This window comes from Mobula birostris, chromosome 2, assembly GCF_030028105.1.
Source record: "Mobula birostris isolate sMobBir1 chromosome 2, sMobBir1.hap1, whole genome shotgun sequence".
NCBI lineage: Eukaryota > Metazoa > Chordata > Chondrichthyes > Myliobatiformes > Myliobatidae > Mobula > Mobula birostris.
This window is the reverse complement of record NC_092371.1, coordinates 112,157,043-112,176,689: the sequence shown is the minus strand read 5'-3', so window position 1 is coordinate 112,176,689 and position 19,647 is coordinate 112,157,043. Positions and strand designations below refer to the sequence as shown.

General features: G+C 41.4%; 1 protein-coding gene across 5 annotated transcripts in view; it reads left to right on the top strand.

The window, feature by feature from the left end:
* Positions 1-19,647, top strand: part of ak9 (adenylate kinase 9) — a 168,314-nt gene that overhangs the window by 106,789 nt on the left and 41,878 nt on the right. For all 5 annotated transcript variants that reach the window (XM_072246344.1, XM_072246331.1, XM_072246340.1 and 2 more), the window contains 4 exons: positions 2,481-2,549; positions 6,342-6,560; positions 10,781-10,999; positions 18,827-19,040. In XM_072246344.1, coding sequence (XP_072102445.1) covers positions 2,481-2,549; positions 6,342-6,560; positions 10,781-10,999; positions 18,827-19,040 — 721 coding nt within the window. The remainder of the gene's footprint in view (positions 1-2,480; positions 2,550-6,341; positions 6,561-10,780; positions 11,000-18,826; positions 19,041-19,647) is intronic.

The window sequence follows — 19,647 nt, the reverse complement described above, 5'->3', positions numbered from 1 at the left end:
TAATTAAGAAATTAGGAATAGTCGTTTAGAATTGAGGAGCAGTTGATGGTGAATCTCTAGAGTCCTCTACCTAGAAGTAGAATTCAGCAATTTTAAAAGGAACCCTGTTGAGTATAAAGTGAGTGCAGGATACAGAGTCCCACTCTTTTCAAAGGGAGCGCTGGAATCAGAGTCATCATGAAATGCTTTGAGATGTTGGATGTAGCACATATTAACTCCAGCCTGCCAGACAAACTCAACCCACTGAAATTCACCTACTGCCAAAATAGATCTATGGCTGACATCATCACCTTTGCCTAATACTCATCGCTGGAACATCTAGACATTAAAGACAGCTTTGTTAGGTTTATAGGTGCTGGGGTGGAGATACATCTCTACCAAAGGAGGTGTAAGACGCTCCTTCCCTCCATAGCCTGCAAGGTGTAGCATCTGCTTAGTCCCCGGATCAGGGCCACATGAAGCCATGGGAGTAGGTGTTTGGTGGTTGCATGAGCAACAGGTGCATATCACAAGTCCTGGTTATGTGACCTCTGACACCAGGCAGACAATCTCTGAAGAAAATTGATAATGGCTGGTGTCACCGGTCTTGTAACGGCACTGGCCAGAAGAAGGCAATGGCAAACCACTTCTGTAGAAAAATTTGCCAAGAACTATCATAGTCAAAGACCACAATCACCCACATCATACAACATGTCACATGATGATGATGATGATGATGATGATGTTATGCTATTGTTTATTAACTACAGCTTCACCTTCAATACCATAATTCCAAGCAACTTCCTCTGCAAGCTCCTAAACCTGGCACTTAACACCCCCATTTGCAATGGGATCCTTGACTTTCTGACCAATAGCAGCACCACTGCCATGATTATTCTCAACACTGGAGGAACTCAGCAGGCCAGGCAGAATCTATAGAAAAAAAGTACATTTGATGTTTCAGGCTGAAACCCTTCAGCAGGACTGGAAAGAAAAAGATGAGGAGTAGAGTTAAAAGGTGGAGGAGGGGAGAGAGAAACTTAAGGTGGGGGAAGTAAAGAACTAGGAAGTTGGTTGGTGAAAGAGATACAGAGCTAGAGAAGGGGGAAATCTAACAGAAGAAAGAAAAGGAGAGAGGAGTGCCAGGGAGAGGCAATGAGCAGACAAGGAGATAAGGTGAGAGAGGGAAAAATGGATGGAGAATAGTAAAGGAGGGGTCATTACCAGAAGTTTGAGAAATCAATATTCATGCTATCAGGTTGGAGGCTATGCAGATAGAATAAAAGGTGTTGATCCTCCAGCCTCAGTGTGACAGTAGAGGAGGCCATGGGTAGAAATATTGAAATGGATGTGGAAGTGGAATTAAAATGGGTGGCAACTGGGAGATCCCACTTTTTCTGGCAGGTGGAGCATAAGCGCTTGGCGAAGCGGTCTCCCAATCGACGCCGGATCTCACTGATATACAGGAGGCCTCACCGGGAGCACTGGACACAGTATGTGATGCCAACAGACTCAGGTGAAGCATCACCTCACCTGAAAGGACTGTTTGGGGCCATGAATGGTAGTGAGGGAGGAGGTACAGGAGCAGGTGTAGCACTTGTTCCACTTGCAAAGATAAGTGCCAGGAGAGAGATCAGTGGGGATGGACAAATGGACAAGGGAGTCGCCTAGTGAGCAGTCCCTGCGGAAAGCAGAAAGTGGGGGGGGGGGTAAGGAAAGATGTGTTTGGTGGTGGGACCCTGTTGGAGATGGCGGAAGTTTCGGAAAATTATGTGCTGGATGGGGAGGCTGGTTGGGTGGTAAGTGAGGACAAGAGGAACCCTATCCCTGGTAGGGTGGGAGGATGGGGTGAGAGCAGACGTGCATGAAATGGAAGAGAGGCAGTTGAGGGCAGTGTTGATGGTGGAGGAAGGAAAGCCCCTTTCTTTGAAGAAGGAGGACATCTCCGTTCTGGAATGAAAAGTCTCATCCTGAGAGTAGATGCGGTGGAGACAGAGGAATTGAGAGAAGGTTATAAAAGGAATGCTGAATATAGAGCTCCAATTTGTTTAAAGGAAATATGAGTTACAAACCCTTAGTCAGTTTCAAAGAGAAACTGGAAACACAACCTGGTGAGATTAAAATGAGTAGAAGAAGCAGGTCTCTGGTGATTTTAAAGGTAGCTGGGAAACAGGCCCCAGTGAGTTTACAGGGAGTACTATAAACAGAGCCCTAAAGGGAACTCTGGAAACCAAACTGCAAAGCTCATTACCGAGCCTCAGGGTTTTTGAACAATAGTATAATGGATTGTTAGAATTTTACAATATCAGCTTTTTTTTCTTGAATATGTGGTTTAAAGGGTGTAGTCTTTGCAAGTGGTTAATTTCTACTCACCTATATGTTTCTCCACTTTTAACAGAAATTAAAGGTGATATTCTGAGCAGAAACACATATAAAATATAATTTTCTCTGTTTCTAAATCTTTGTAGTTACAAGCATCTCTTTACTGCCTTGCATTTTAGGATGAACAAATTGCTAAAAGAAGGGAGGAACTTTTGGCAGAGCGAGCTGAAAGAAAGAAAGAGAAACAGGTAAAACTGAGTTGTGATAAGAACAAGCAAATGTCAGAAGAAAGCTTCATTATTACAAAACTAATGATTGCTAATATTTGAAGGAGTGGGACTAACTGTATTTCTCCGACAGAGACCCAGTATGTATTTACTAAGGATTAAGACTCATAAGACATAGAAGCAGAATTAGGCCACTTAGCCCATCGAGTCTGCTTTGCTATTCAATCAAGACTGATTTATTTTCACTCTCGCCTTATAATCTTAAGGTCCATACTGATCAAAAACCTATCAGCCTCTACTTTAAGTATACCCACTGATTTGGCCTCCACAGCCAACTATACCAATGAATTCCACAGATTCACTACTCTCTGGCTGAAGAAATTCCTCCTCATCTCTGTTCCAAATGGACATCCTTATATTCTGAGGCTGTACCCTCTTGTCGTAGACTTCCCTACCATTGAAACATCCTCTCCACGTCCACTCTGTCTAGGCCTTTCAACATTCGATAGGTTTCAATGAGATCCCCCTTCTTTCTTCTAAATTCCAGTATGTAAAGGCCCAGAACCTCCTCTGAACCTTCTCCAATCCTTTCTTAAATAAGGGGTCCAAAATTGCTCATAATATTCCAAGTGAGGCAATGCCACTGCCTTATAAAGCCTCATATTACATCTTGTCCTCTTGAAATGAATGCTAACATTAGAATTGCCTTCTTCACCACCAATTCAAGCTGCAAATTAAACTTAAGGGAATCCTGCACAAGGACTCCTAAGTCCCTTTGCACCTCGGATTTTTGAATATTTTTCCATGTTTAGAAAACAGTCTATGCTTTTATTCCTTCTACCAAAATGCATGACCATACCTTCCCTACACTTTATTCCATCTGCCACTTCTTTGCCCATTCTCCTTATCTGTCTAAGCCCTTCTGCAAACCCCTTGCTTCCTCAATACTACCTGCCTCTCAACTATCCTCATCTCATCCACAAACTTAATCACAAGCCATCAATTTCATCGTCAAAATCATTGACATACAATTTAAGAACAAGCGGCCCCAACAGCGACCCTTGGGGAACAGCACTAGCCACTGGCAGCCAACCAGAAAAAGCCCCCTTTGTTCCCATTCTTGCTTCCTGCTAGTCAGCCAATCTTCAATCTATGCTAGTATCTTTAATGTAAGAGCATGTTTTTTTAAAAATCTTATTAAGCAGCCTCATGTGCAGCAACTTGTCAAAGGCCTTCTGAAAATCCAAAAATTAACATCTACTCACTCTCCTTTGTCTATCCTACCAGGTACTTCCTCTATGAATTCAAACAGATGTATCGGGCAAAATTTCCCCTCGTGGAAATTAATCAAAAAATCAATTTATGGATAGATTTACTTTACAGTGTATTGTTATGACCTGGATGAAAAAGTAGAGGGATGGGTTTAGTAAATTTGCTGATGATACAAAGGTGTTGTGGATAGTGTGGAGGACTGTCAGAGGTTATAGCAGGATATCGATAGGATGCAAAACTGGGCTGAAAAGTGGCAGTTGGAGTTCAACCCAGATAAGTGTGAGGTGGTTCATTTTGGTAGATCAAATATGATGACAGAATATAGTATTAATGGTAAGACTCTTGGCAGTGTGGAGGATCAGAGGGATCTTGGGGTCCGAGTCCATAGGACACTCAAGACTGCTGCACAGGTTGACTCTATTGTTAAGAAAGCATACGGTGGATTGGCCTTCATCAATCGTGGGATTGAGTTTAAGAGTGGCGAGGTAATGTTGCAGCTATATAGGACCCTGGTCAGACCCCACTTGGAGTACTGTGCTCAGTTCTGGTCACCTCACTGGAGAAGGGATGTGGAAACCAAAGAAAGGGTGCAGAGGAGATTTACGAGGATGTTGCCTGGATTGGGGAGCGTGTCTTATGAGAATAGGTTGAGTGAACTCGGCTTTTTCTCCTTGGAGTGATGGAGGATGAGAGGTGACCTGATAGAGGTATATAAGATGATGAAAAGTATTGATTGTGTGAATAGTCAGAGGCTTTTTCCAGGGCTGAAATGGCTAGCATGAGAAGGCACAATTTTAAAGTGCTTGGAAGCAGGGACAGAAGAGATATCAGGGCAAACACAAGAAAATCTGCAGATGCTGGAATTTCAAGCAACACACATAAAAGTTGCTGGTGAACACAGCAGAGATATCCGTTAAGTTTTTTTACGCAGAGAGTGGTGAGTGCGTGGAATGGGCTACCAGCGACGGTGGTGGAGGCGGATACGATAGGGTCTTTTAAGAGACTCCTGGATGGATACATGGAGCTTAGAAAAATAGAGGGCTATGGGTAACGCTAGGTAATTTCTCAGGATAAGGACATGTTCAGCACAGCTTGTGGGCCTAAGGTCCTGTATTGTGCTGTAGGTTTTCTATGTTTCTATAATGTGATTTCTACGTACAAATATGATTGTGCAATACTTTCAAGTTGTATTTGTTTCAAAAGCAGTAAAATCTTCATACAATACCAAATGTAACCAAGTATAAGGAACTGGATTTTACAGCTATTTTTATTTTTCACACCAGAGGACATGGTGTAGAGGGTCAGACAGACAGGCTTACAGATATGCCCATATTTGCAGATATTTTGTTCCAGACTTATTCCTAATTTTTATGGGATGCACTCTTCCATTTGGTAATTTGCCCTCTGAGGCAAACAGATAAATGTTGTGATGTAGAACATCTATAAATAATTATAATCACAAGGTGCTGTGAGAAGTTTTTTATGGAATTGTGAAGGAAAATTGGTAGTGTTAATTTTTCTTCAAATATCTGTTATTTTCCTTCACGGCTGTTTTAGCATGTTCTCTCAAGCCACTAATGTAGACTTCATAGAGCCCTAGGGAGTTGGAAATGTACTTACCAATTATTTGGCTCTTTCAGGAAATGTTTTGGTTTAATGGTTAGCCAAACAGTGTTCATGATTTTGCTGTACATTGGTGAGATCTGTAGTTGTTTGCATTAAATCTTGCATTATTGTATTTATGGACAACACATTTTGATTTCAGTGCATGAAAGGTCAAAACCAATAACAGTTAAGGCTAATTTGCCTCAATTTCATATCCAGTGTTACCAAGGATAAACTTTATTCACCAAATAAATTTACATATATTAGGAATTTGCTGTTGTTCAGGACATGGTTTGCAACAAAAAAAAACATTCAACAATTATAAAGAATAAAGAATTACCTAAAAAAATAAAATTAGAGGTTAAAATATGATAGGGAATAAAATGTGTATAAATAGATAAACACCAGCATATACTCACAACATTATAAAAGTAGTTTAAACTGTTTACAGTGCACTGATAGAAGGGGGTAGGGGGTCTAACTAGAATGGTTGATCAGTTTAACTGCCTGGGGAGGAAACTTCTAAGATGGCATGAAGTTTTGTTTTGATAGCCGTATAGTGCTTTCCAGAAGGGAGCTGTTGGAAAAGGCAATTTGCAGGACGAGTAATGTTTGCAATAATTTTTCCTGCCTGCATGTTGTGATAGTTATTTATATGCCTTGAAATCATGACTTTTTGGATTCTGTAACCACTCGCGTTCTAATGGGAGGAAAGAACTAACACTAAAAGGCAACAATTGAGAACACTGGTGAAATCTTAAATAGAAAATCTTTTGAAATACATTGCAATACAAGGCTGTGTGTTTAGCCCCCTGCTCTCTACTGGCTTTACACTGGAAGATCTGTCCTTACAATGCTTACTCATAAACATGTTAATACGTTATTACTAAGTTATATTTAGCACTGAATTTTAATAATTATGCATTTACTTTTTAGGCTAATAAACCTGAACCAACTCCAGAAGAAAGTGAGGCAAGTGATGATGAAGAAGAAGAAGATGAGGAGAACATTGAAGATATTCTAGCAGATGAGTTTATGGTGGAGGAGGAGGAAGTGGATGAGGAGGAAGAAGAAGAAAGTGAAGTTATTGAACAGATGAGAACCGACATTGGAGATAAATATGAGTCAGATCAGGAGAGGATAAGTGCACTTCGGGTACAGATACCTAATTGAAAATATTTCATTCCATATTATAGTAGGACAATTTGCATCTGTTCAAAATGCATTAGAAATATTACGAAAATACTTATTACTTACATTTAAATATGTGTTTAGTTGAATTTATACTTATGAAATAAATTGTGAGAAGTTGAGACAATTTGATTAATTCCTGCTTTGTGATGTTAACAATGACAGATCAATTTGTATTGGTTTCATGAACAAAATAAGCTGTTCCAGGGAATTTAACTGTTTATGTTTAAATAGCAAATTGCATTAAATGTGCAACAAAATAGAAACTAATGTTAGATATCATAACTGGTATAGAGTAATTGATTTTTAAAACACATTGCCAGATTATTAATAACCAGCAATAATAAAAGATCTCCATTATTTAAAATGAATATGAATGATTAGGCAAAATGGCATGTATTTAAACTTATACTATAAAAAGCGTTTGATAAGAATTGACGTAAGTCTTTCTTCTGGAACAAATTGCGAGAAAGAGTAGTGGATATTGATTCACTGCAAGCTTTTTAGAGGCAACTTCCTAATTCAAGAAAATATTTATAGTAACAACAGTTAAGTTATTATGGTATTGATTAATGGTGTCTTTCATTTTTGATATAAAAAAAACTTGAGTAACTCAATAATGTTGTCATTACATTGCTTGTTCAGAAAATATTTTGATTAAGAGTTTGGGTAAGTGAGGTTCTTGTTTGCACAACAATATTTATATTTGTTTGCATGAGATTACTGGACCAAGTGTTGCTTTAAGATGAAAACTATTCAACTTTCAATATTCAACCAACAAATAGATCTGTCGTTACGTTAGCTTGCGAATGTATAACCAATATAACAACATCCCTTCAAATGGAAGTAAATTGTCTCAAGTTGCTGTTGAGCCATTTATGGAGAGATTCAGCCTGACAACCTGAGGAGATGGGTAACTTGAAGGAGAAATGAGGTAGAGAGGCGGAGGTGTTTAACGAGTGATGTTGGAGGACCATGTGCTATTTATGAAGCAATTAAAAATCAGGATGGCCAAAATGCCAGAACTAGAAGTGTCTAGGTATCTGGAGGTTGAATGACCTTAGAAGATTACAGAATATTCTATGGAGAGAATAAAAAGAAGGATTTTAAAATGATGCATTATTTATCTGCACATTTGTGGATTTTATTCCCAGCTGGGGTTCAGTTAGAGCACTAGGAGGTTGCATGCTAGAAGCTTACAAATGACCATGAAGGGTGGAGAATGTAAATGACCATGAAGGGTGGTTCATGGATTAAGAGTTTCCAATATTTATTTATTCTGCTCACCTAGTATTGGAAGGTCAGACAGATATTTTAACAACTTGGACCCAGTTGAGGAACCAAGTGACCAGGTAGAGCATATGGAAAATAATACCATGTCTCAAGTGCTGCTGAGGGGAAGGTGTTGATGCGCAATAGAAGAAAGTCAAGGATAGATCCTTTGGGCAAACCATAAAGAATGGTATACATTAGGGAAGAAAAACCATTGCTGTTGATTCTCTGGCTTCAGTAAAACATCAGAAATAGTACTAGTTAACTGTGTACAGGTATTGCCATCATAACCTTGAAGAGTGGCAAAGCAGGTTCAAAGGGCCAAATGGCCTTCTCCTGCTCCTGCTTATGTTGTTGTCTTATATTCATTCTCCAATAGCAAGAGTCAAATAAAGTTTTCCAAATTATAAAGATCTTTGGGTGAAGGATTGGTCAAAACTTCTTGAACTAGAAGAATGTCCAAATGTGTTTCTGACAGGAAGGAAAAGAACTCTGGTTCTGATTTTGAAAAGATATACTCAAAGAAAAGATTAAATCAAAAAGGTACTGTAAGTAGGAAGTAATTTCAAAGTAATTCCAAGAAAGATATGCTGTGTACTCCTGGCTGGGAGTGACTTTATTCACTTCTATCCACCATCAACTGCAAATCTGTTGATTTTCAATGTCCAGTGTGACTTGATCTGCCTTGCAAGTAAGAAGCTAAGTCTATGAGCAGTGGGGCAATTGCCCCATTATAGGTTATGGGTTTTCTTTCCTAACCATGATTGTCAGAACAATACTCACATTAGTTCCAAAGGCTTACGTAGCCATAGCCTTGGCATTTCTTGTAGATCAGCACAGGTAGTTCAATCCTTACCTTGTGAGCTGACTAAGTTGAGATTGTACATTCTCTCTGTGTCTGCATAACTTTTCTCAAGTCGCTTTGCTTTCCTCCCACATCCCAAATATATGCTGGTGAGTTAAGTTGGCCACGGTATTACAGAGTCATAGAAAACTACAGCACAGAAAAAGGCCCTCCGGCCCATCTAGCCTGTAATGCACTATTATTCTGCCTTGTTCCATCAACCTGCACACAGAACATAGCCCTCCATACACCTCGCATCCAAATTTCTAAATGCTAAAATCGAACCCGCATACATCACTTCTGCTGGTAGGTCTTTCCACACTCTAACATCCTTTGAGTGAAGAAGTTCCCTTTGAACATTTAACCTTTCATCCTTAACCCATTACCTCTAGTTCTAGTCTCACTCAACCTCAGAGGAAAAAGTCTGCCTACATTTACCCTATCTATACTCCTCATAATTTTTATAGCTCTGTCAAATATCCCCTCATTCTCCTATCCTCGAGGGAATAAAGTGCTAACCTATTCAACCTTTCTCTATAATTCAAGTCCTCAAGTCCTGGCAACATCCTTGTAAATTTTCTAAGCACTGTTTCGATCTTATTAATATATCTTTCCTGTAGGTAGGTAACCAGAACTGCACACAATACTCCAAATTAGTCCACATTAACATCTTATACAACTTCAACATAACATCCCAACTCCTGTACTCAATATATTAATTTATAAACGCCATTGTGCCATAAGTTCTCTTCATGACCCTATCTATCTGTGATGCCACTCTCAAGGAACAATGGATATGTATTCCCAGATCCCTGTTTTACTGCACTCCTCAGTGCCCTACTGCTTATTGTGTAAGTCCTACCCTGGTTTGTACTCCCAATGTGCACACCTCACAAGTCTGCATTAAATTTCATATGCTATTTTTCAGCTCCTTTTTCCAGCTGGTCCAAATCCCTCAGCAGGCTTTGACAGGAAAATTAGGAGGTAGCTGAAGACAATTTGGGAGGGAATAGGCTACAAGTGAATAGGATGATAAGAATGCCCTGAAATCTCATTGATTCAATAGGTTCAAAGGCCTCTGTGTGTTGTAAAAAAAATGAGGTCAGGAGGGAGGTAGAAAAGGTTCAAAAATAATTTTGGTTTGTAGAGCTCATTCAAGTATGACTACTCAGGAATACAGAGGTAAAGTTAAACTTTCCTGGCATTGTATGGGAAATCCAATCACGAACAAGAGAAAATCTGCAGATGCTAGAAATCCAAGCAACACACACAAAATGCTGGAGGAACTCAGCAGACCAGGCAGTATCTATGGAAAAAAGTACAGTCAACATTTCAGGCCAAGACCCTTTGGCAGGACTGGATTTAGAAAAAAGCTGAGGAGTAGATTTAAAAGGTGGGTGGGAGAGGAGAGAGAAACACAAGGTGATAGGTGAAACCTGAAGGGGGAGGAAAGAAGTACAGAGCTGGGAAATTCATTGGTGGAAGAGGTACAGGGCTGGAGAAGGGGGAGTCTGATAGAAGAGGTCAGAAGGTCATGGCAGAAAGAAAATGGGAGATGAGCACCAGAGGGAGGCGAGGCGATGGGCGGACAAGGAGATAAGGTGAGAGAGGGAAAAGGGGATGGGGAATGGGGGGGGGGCGCGGTGTGGATTGCAGTCCACATCGGATGATTTGCTTCAAGTTACAGATGCTTATAAATATACCAAAAGGAGCATTGTTGAAAGTAACATTTTATTTTCATAGTTTTGATTTGATTGGCATGTAACCTTTCAGAAATTACTTAAGAAACACAGAATTATGCTTGTTAATTAAAACTAATAGCAGTTCAAGCTCTCTGCTGCATACTTGATGCAGAAAAAAATGATTAATTAAAGTTGAACAAAATATATTTTAGAATTATTCTGCTTAAGGATCAAACACCAAATTATGGACATTTGAAACAGTCTATAGTCAAGACTAGATTTCCTAAGTAATAGTGCATATTATTCACTTACCTGATATCTACACCTACACCCAAATAACTAACATGACTTAGTTGTTTGAATTGTCCTTTGTTTTAAATTGACAGGATCAACTGAAAGAATTTTTGATACCATGCATTGTGATTAATGGAAACCATAAACCTCATATTGTCCAATACAAGTTGCATCAGAAAGTGGAACCGCTAGTGAAAAATCGTGTTAGTCTATTTGAAAAATGTTTCCCTGTGAATATAAAACTTGCTCAAAAGCTGCTGGATAACTCCTATAAAAGGTTAAGCTCTTTTGGCCGATGGGATATTATTGAGGTAAGTGGAATATGTGTATTTGTATATTAAGACAAAGACATAAACGGGGAAAAAGGTGAAATACACCTTTCTATTAGAAATGAAGAATGAGTCACATCTTTACAGAATATTAGTCTTGTGAGTAAAATTAAATTTTCTTGTTTTCAGATTTTCAAAAGTTGTTCTAGATATTACTTTGGGATATTTGGATCACCATGTGAACTACGTTAAAGTTTTATAACTGATATAGTTTACAAATTGTATTTGTTTTAATGTATCATGTCATGTGTTTTAATTCGGAGCAAAAAGGCTGCGAGTGAACGGCTGTTTTCCGGAGTGAAGGCAGTTTTTTAACTACTCAAGGTAAAAGAGAGGCGAGACTGTGCAGGCGCGTGACATCAGCCAGTAGAGCACGAAAGGTTTAAAAAGAAGACCTCCATATCCAGCGGGCAGCGGAGTGAAAGGCAGCAGAGTGATAGGGTTTTGGCTCAACGGGCTTAGGTGGTAACGGGATGAGGCGAGGTAGGATTACCTGTGTTATCTGCAGAAAGGAGGAAGTATGTGTGTGAGGCCAGTTTTCTGTGCTTGGTGTCAGATGTGGGAGGTCCTGGAGTCTCCAAGCCTCCCAGACAGCCATATCTGCACCAGGTGTGTCGAGCTGAAGCTCCTAAGGGGCTGAGTTAGGGAACTGGAGATGTAGCTCAATGACCTTCGCCTGGTCAGGGAGAGCGAGGAGGTGATAAAAAGGAGTTTATAGGCAGGTGGTCACACTGGGGCCACGGGAGACAGACAAGTGGGTCACAGTCAGGAGGCAGAAGGGAAGAGTCAGGTACTAGAGAGTACCGCTGTGACTATACCCCTTGACAATAAGTACTCCTGTTTTGAGTACTGCTGGGGGAGACAGCCTACCTGGGGGAAGCCACAATGGCCGTGCCTCTGGCACAGAGTCTGGCCCTATGGCTCAGAAGGGTAAGGAAAGGAAGAGGAAGGCAGTAGTGATAGGGGACTCTATAGTTAGGGGGTCAGACAGGCGATTCTGTGGACGCAGGAAAGAAACTTGGATGGTAGTTTGCCTCCCAGGTGCCAGGGTCTGGGATGTTTCAGATCACATCCAAGATATCCTGCAGTGGGAGGGAGAACAGCCAGAGGTCATGATACATATTGGTACCAATAACTTAGGTAGGAAAAGGGAAGAGGTCCTGAAAAAAAACTACAGGGAGTTCGGAAGGAAGTTGAGAAGCAGGATCGCAAAGGTAATAATCGCGGGATTAATGCCTGTGCCATGTGACAGTGAGAATAGGAATAGAATGAGGTGGAGGATAAATGCGTGGCTGAGGGATTGGAGCAGGGGACAGGGATACAGATTTCTGGATCATTGGGACCTCTTTTGGGACAGGTGTGACCTGTACAAAAAGGACGGGTTGCACTTGAATCCCAAGGGGACCAATATCCTGGTGGGGAAGTCTGCTAAGGCTACTGGGGAGAGTTTAAACTAGAATTGTTGGGGAGTCGAGAATGGAACTGAAGAGGCTGGGGAAGAGGAGGTTGGCTCACAAGTATAGAAAGCATGTAGACAGCGCAAGAGGGAGGATAGGCAGGTGATAGAGAAAGGATGCGCTCAGACCGAAGGTTTGAGATAAGCCTATTTTAATGCAAGGAGTATTGTGAATGAAGTGGATGAGCTTACAGCAAGGATATGATGTGGTGACCATTACAGAGATTTGGATGGCTCAGGGACAGGAATGGTTACTTCACGTGCTGGGTTTTAGATGTTTCAGAAAGGACAGGGAGGGAGGCAAAAGAGGTGGGGCATGGCACTGTTGATCAAAGATAGTGCCACGGCTGCAGAAAAGGTGGACGCCATGGAGGAATTGTCTACGAAGTCTCTGTGGGTGGACGTGAGGAACAGGAAGGGATCAATAACTTTACTGGGTGTTTTTTATAGCCCACCCACTAGTAACAGGGACATCGAGGAGCAGATAGGGAAAGATCCTGGAAAGGTGTAATAATAACAGAGTTGTCCTGATGGGAGATTTTAATTCCCAGATATCGATTGGCATCTCCCTAGAGCAAGGGGTTTAGATGGGGTGGTGTTTGTTAGGTGTGTTAAGGAAGGTTTCTTGACACAATATGTAGATAAGCCTACAAGAAGAGAGGCTGTACTTGATTTAGCATTGGGAAATGAACCTGGTCAGGTGTCAGATCTCTCAGTGGGAGAACATTTTGGAGATAGTGATCATAATTCTATCTCCTTTACAATAGCATTGGAGAGAGATAGGAACAGACAAGTTAGAAAAGCGCTTAATTGGAGTAAGGGGAATTATGAGGCTATCAGGCAGGAAATTGGAAGCTTAAGTTGTAAACAGATGTGCTCAGGGAAAAGTACGGAAGAAATGTGGTAAATGTGCAGGGGATATTTGTGTGGATTTCTGCATGGGTAAGTTCCAATGAGACAGGGAAGTTATGGTAGGGTACAGGAACCGTGGTGTACAAAGGCTATAATAAGGGTTCTGTAATAAAGGAAAGATGTCAACAAAATTGAAAGAGTACAGAGAAGATTTACTAGAATGTTACCTGGGTTTCATCACCTAAGTTACAGAGAAAGGTTGAACAAGTTGGCCCTTTATTCTTTGGAGCATAGAAAGTTGAGGGGGGACTTGATAGAGGTATTTAAAATTATGAGGGGGATAGATAGAGTTGACGTGGATAGGCTTTTTCCATTGAGAGTGGGGGCAGATTCAAACAAGAGGACATGAGTTAGTTAAAGGGCAAAAGTTTAGGGGTAACATGAGGGGAAACTTCTTTACTCAGAGAGTGGTAGCTGTGTGGAATGAGTTTCCAGCAGAAGTGGTTGAGGCAGGTTCGATGTTGTCATTTAAAGTTAAATTGGATAGCTATATGGACAGGAAAGGAATGCAGGGTTAGGGGCTGAGTGCAGGTCGGTTGGCCTAAGTGAGAGGAAGAGTTTGGCACGGACTAGAAGGGCTGAGATGGCCTGTTTCCGTGCTGTAATTGTTATATGGTTATAAATCTAGTCAAGAAGAAAAGAAAAGCTTACAAAAGTTTCAGAAAGCTAGGTAATGTTAGATGATCTGGAAGATTATAAGGCTAATAGGAAGGAGCTTAAGAAGGAAATTAGGAGAGCCAGAAGGGGCCATGAGAAGGCCTTGGTGGGCAGGGTTAAAGAAAACCCCAAGGCATTCTACAAGTATGTGAAGAACAAGAGGATAAGACTTGAAAGAATAGGACCTATCAAGTGTGACAGTCGGAAAGTGTGTATGGAACCAGAGGAAATAGCAGAGGTACTTAATGAATACTTCAGTATTCACTATGGAAAAGGACCTTGGTGATGACTTGCAGCAGACTGAAAAGCTTGAGCATGTAGATATTAAGAAAGAAGATGTGCTGGAGCTTTTGGAAAGCATCAAGTTGGATAAGTCGCCGGGACTGGATGAGATGTACCCCAGGCTACTGTGGGAGGCGAGGGAGGAGAATTCTGAGCCTCTGGCGATGATCTTTGCATCATCATTGGGGACGGGAGAGGTTCCAGAGGATTGGAGGGTTGCGGATGTTATTCCCTTATTCAAGAAAGGGAGTAGAAATAGCCCAAGAAATTATAGACCAGTGAGTCTTACTTCAGTGGTTGGTAAGTTGATGGAGAAGATCCTGAGAGGCTGGATTTATGAACATTTGGAGAGACATAGTATGATTAGGAATAGTCAGCATGGCTTTGTGAAAGGCAGGTTGGGCCTTATGAGCCTGATTGAATTTTTTGAGAGCAGTAGTTGTAGTGTATATGGATTTCAGCAAGGCATTTGATAAGGTACCCTATGCAAGGCTTATTGAGAAAGTAAGGAGGCATGGGATCCAAGGGGACATTGCTTTGTGGATCCAGAACTTGCTTGCCCACAGAAGACAAAGAATGGTTGTAGATGGGTCATATTCTGCATGGAGGTTGGTCACCAGTGGTGTGCCTCAGGGATCTGTTCTGGGACCCTTACTCTTCGTGATTTTTATAAGTGACCTGGAAGAGGAAGTGGAGGGATGGGTTAGTAAGTTTGCTGATGACACAAAGGTTGGGATGTTGTGGATAGTGTGGAGGGCTGTCAGAGGTTACAGCGGGACATTGGTAGGATGCAAAACTGGTCTGAGAAGTGGCAGATGGAGTTCAACACAGATAAGTGTGAAGTGGTTCATCTTGGTAGGTCAAATATGATGGCAGAATATAGTATTAATGGTAAGACTCTTGGCAGTGTGGAGGATCAGAGGGATTTTGGGGTCTGAGTCCATAGGATGCTCAAAGCAGCTGTGCAGGTTGACTCTGTGGTTAAGAAGACGTACAGTGCATTGGCCTTCATCAATTGTGGAACTGAATTCAGGAGCCGAAAGGTAATGTTGCAGATATATAGGACCCTGGTCATACCCTACTTGGAGTATTGTGCTCAGTTCTGGTCACCTCACTACAGAAAGGATGTGGAAGCCATAGAAAGGGTGCAGAGGAGATTTACAAGGATGTTGCCTGGATTGGGGAGCATGCCTTATGAGAATAGGTTGAGTGAACTTGGCCTTTTCTCCTTGGAGTGACGGAGGATGAGAGGTGACCTGATAGAGGTGTATAAGATGATGAGAGGCTTTGATTGTATGGATAGTCAGAGGCTTTTTCCCAGGGCTGAAATGTTTGCCACAAGAGGACACAGGTTTAAGGTGCTGGGGAGTAGGTTCAGAGGAGATGTCAGGGGTAAGTTTTATACGCAGAGAGTGGTGAGTGCGTGGAATGGGCATGCCAGCAATGGTGGTGGAGGCGGATATGGTAGGGTCTTTTAAGGGACTTTTGGATAAGTACATGGAGCTTAGAAAAATAGAGGGCTATAGGTAAGCCTAGTAATTTCTAAGGTAGGGACATGTTCAGCACAACTTTGTGGGCCGAAGGGCCTGTATTGTGCTGTAGGTTTTCTATGTTTCCAATTGTATAAGTATTAGAATGAGTTTGCATAGAGTAGTATTTAAGATGCTTGTCACTTGTATATTATGATATGCATTTGGGATCTAAATAGCTGCTATGACACACATGCACATATCACAAGTTGTTCTGGACACCATGAGTGTGAGTGTGTTACCATCTGTGCATTAAATACTAAAGGAATTATGCAGAATACACAAAAAGTGATGTGTATAGTTGATGCCAGCTTTGCTGTTTTGGACCTCAGTATTGAGCAATCTAGTTAGTTCCTCTATGAAATGTGCAACTAAAAATACATTCAGCAGTAAAATGGGTTGTCACTTAATGATATCATCCACTGCTTGCAAGTTGACTGCTGTTTCTAAAATTTGTGAAATAGTTTGTCATTTCTGAAGCTGCCTCAAGTTGCAGAGTCATGCAGTGGGTTGTATGACAGTTAGTAATAAATCCACGTTGATGTTCCCTTTGCAGAAACCGGAAGGTTTACATGGCAATCCACCCAGTCTTCACTTAAACAAAGCTGAGCTCTTCTTTATTTATTCAACTTATGGGATCTGTGGATTTGAGAATGGTATGAGCCATCATGTAATCATTAGTGAATGTCCCCACTTCTGGATGAAATCCTCACTCACATCTCTTCTTTTTCCTGCATTTCTGCTCTCTCTTCACCTCTTGGCCTTCCAATGAGAGAATTGGAATTTTAATCCAATGCGTGCTATAGTTTCACTCATGTTTCCACATGTGTGCTTTGAATAGTGTGCAGTCTGAATTGTGTGTGTATATTTCTGCATCTGTGCAGGTGTTGTGGACTATAACCTATTGTTGCCTAGAGCTAAAACAGTCAGAACATTCATTTTATGAAAACATTTGAAGTCATTGAACTTTTTCCTGTATACCTGATTTCCAGAGAAAATCAAGATGCTGGAATTTGGAGCAAAAAAACAAACTGCTGGAGGAAAGCATGCCAAGCAGCGTCTGTGGAGGCAGCCTTTCCTGATGCAGAGTCTTGGCACAAAATGTCGACCATCCCTCTGCCTCCACAGAAGGTGCTTGACCCACTGAGTTCCACTAACTCAGCAGGCCAGGCAGCATCTATGGAAAAGAGAACAGTCGACGTTTTGGGCCAAAACCCTATGGCAGGACTGGAGAAAGAAAGCTGAGGAGTAGATTTAAAAGGTGCGGGGGGAGGAGAGAGAAACACAGGGTGATAGGTGAAACCTGAAAGAGGAGAGATGAAGTAAAGAGCTGGGATGTTGATTGGTGAAAGAGACAGAAGGCCATGGAAGAAAGAAAAGGGGGGAGGAGCACCAGAGGGAGGTGATGGGTGGACAAGGAAACAAGGTGAGAGAGGGAAAAGGGGATGGAAAATGGTGAAGGGGGTTGGGGTGGGTGGAGGCATTACCAGAAGTTCGAGAAATCAATGTTCATGCCATCAGGTTGGAGGCCACCCAAACAGAATATAAGGTGTTGTTCCTCCAGCCTCAGTGTGGCAATCATCACGACAGTGGAGGAGGCCATGGGTAGACATATTGGAATGGGAATGGGAAGTGGAATTAAAATAGGTAGCCGCTAGGAGATCCTGCTTTTTCTGGCAGACAGTTTGGCAAAGCAATCTCCCAATCCACATCGGGTCTCGCTGATATACAAGAGGCCACAACAGGAGCACCGGACACAGTATATGACCTCAACAGACTCACAGGTGAAGTGTCGCCTCAGCTGGAAGGACTATTGGGGCCCTGAATGGTAGTGAGGGAGGAGATGTAGGGGCAGGTGTAGCACTTGTTCCACTTGCAAGGCAGACAAGTGCAGGAAAGAGATCAGTGGGGGGGGGGAATGAATGGACAAAGGAGTTGCGTAGGGAGAAAACCCTGTGGAAAGCAGAAAGTGGGTAGAGGGAAAGATGGTTTTGGTGGTGGAATCCCGTCGGAGATGGCGGAAGTTTTGGAGAATTATGCGCTGAGAGGCTGGTGGGGTAGTAGGTGAGGACAAGAGGAACCCTGTCCCTGGTTTGAGTTCTTGCAATTTGTTTTTTTGCTGAAAGAGAATCATCTTGACTGTGATATCTGTTGCTTTCTCCTGGCACTTTGGATACATTCCGGTTCTCAAAGTTCTCCTGGCACTTCTTGTGTTAACATATTATTTATGTTTTAATTTTGTGTGCAACAGGCCCTTCCAGCCCAATGAGCAGCATGATGTATTTATGTTCCTGATGATCTCATCTGCACGAATTGCAGGTGCATATTCTTGAGACAATACTTCCTCTCCAACAGAGCAAATCACAAACATTTACAGTAGTGCTGTGGTTTGATTGTCAGGTGTCCTTAAGGACCAGAGCTCTGAGATTCATTTGCACATGAATTGATTAACAGGTGCATGGTAATGCTGGTCTAATGATTATTAACGCAGTGGCTACAAAGGAAGGGTCTCCCCAAAATGTCGATTTATTTACTCTTTTCCCTAAATGCTGCCTGGCCTGCTGAGTTCCTCCAGCATTTTGAGTGTATTACTTTGACCTCCAACATCTGCAGATTTTCTCTTGTTTGTTACAAAGGAAAGATGTGCTTATGCATTCATCTAAAAGCAGGGTAGTGCCGCACAGGAGAAGATTTCTGACATCAGGGAGGATCCATGGATTGTTCTGGAGTAGTATGTATGCATTGTTACAGATCAGGTGTCAGTATGGCACAGAGCAACTGAAATTATATCTGATAGTATATACATTACACAAGGAATGCAATCTTTACTGAATCAGAGCTGCACCCACATGAAAAGATACAAGCAAAATATATCACTCAGGTTTAACACAGCATAAATACACACACACAGATGAGTTTGTAAGTTAACAAGTCCAATTTTAACTTTAAATTACTTTTATTCTGACACTGCAGTTAAATGAAGGAAATGCAATCCAGCCTATCCAAGATATGCATCAAAATGCCTTTCCTGTTATCCACCGCAAGTATGTTTATTTTTTTGTGAGCAAACAAAACAGAGACAAATTCATTGAAAATCCTTTCAAGTATATCACTCAGCCTAAGCCAAGGCCTGCTGTGCCCATCAAAATTGCCATTGTTGGACCCCCAAAATCTGGAAAGAGTACCGGTAAGTAACAGCAAACTTATATCATTGTGTTATAATTAAAACAATGATTTTAAAGTTGCCTTAATGGCGATAATGGTGTTTATAGGATGGTGAATCTATTCAAGCATGTCTCAACACTAACAAGCCACCAGGTCCAAATACTTCAATAAACATATTTGATATGCATGTACATATGCCATCAACAAACAAAACTCTTTAATCCATAGAAAGGGCAGTTGTCCAGTCCTCCAATCTTGGCAGTTAGCCTTTTGTCCCTTTAGCAAGAGTCTTATATCAGAACATTGGCCCTTACAAAAGACTGATACTTTAGGCTGGCCAGTTGACAAAGAATCACTGATTCACAAAATTGCAGAATGCAGAAAGAGACCATTCTGCCTGTCAAACTCTTTCATACCAGCTTTATACAACAGCAATCCAGTTAGTCCCACTGCCATATACTTCCCCAGAATCTTGCAAATCTTTTGCTGTTAAACGTGTATCCCTTGTAAATGGACCATCAAATTCTATCCACCTCTCTCCTTGAGTTTTTCCCTCGTCTCATTTTGGCCTATCACCTGACCTGGTTCCTCAACCTTTCACCAGTTATTCCCTTCATGAGCTTTAAATG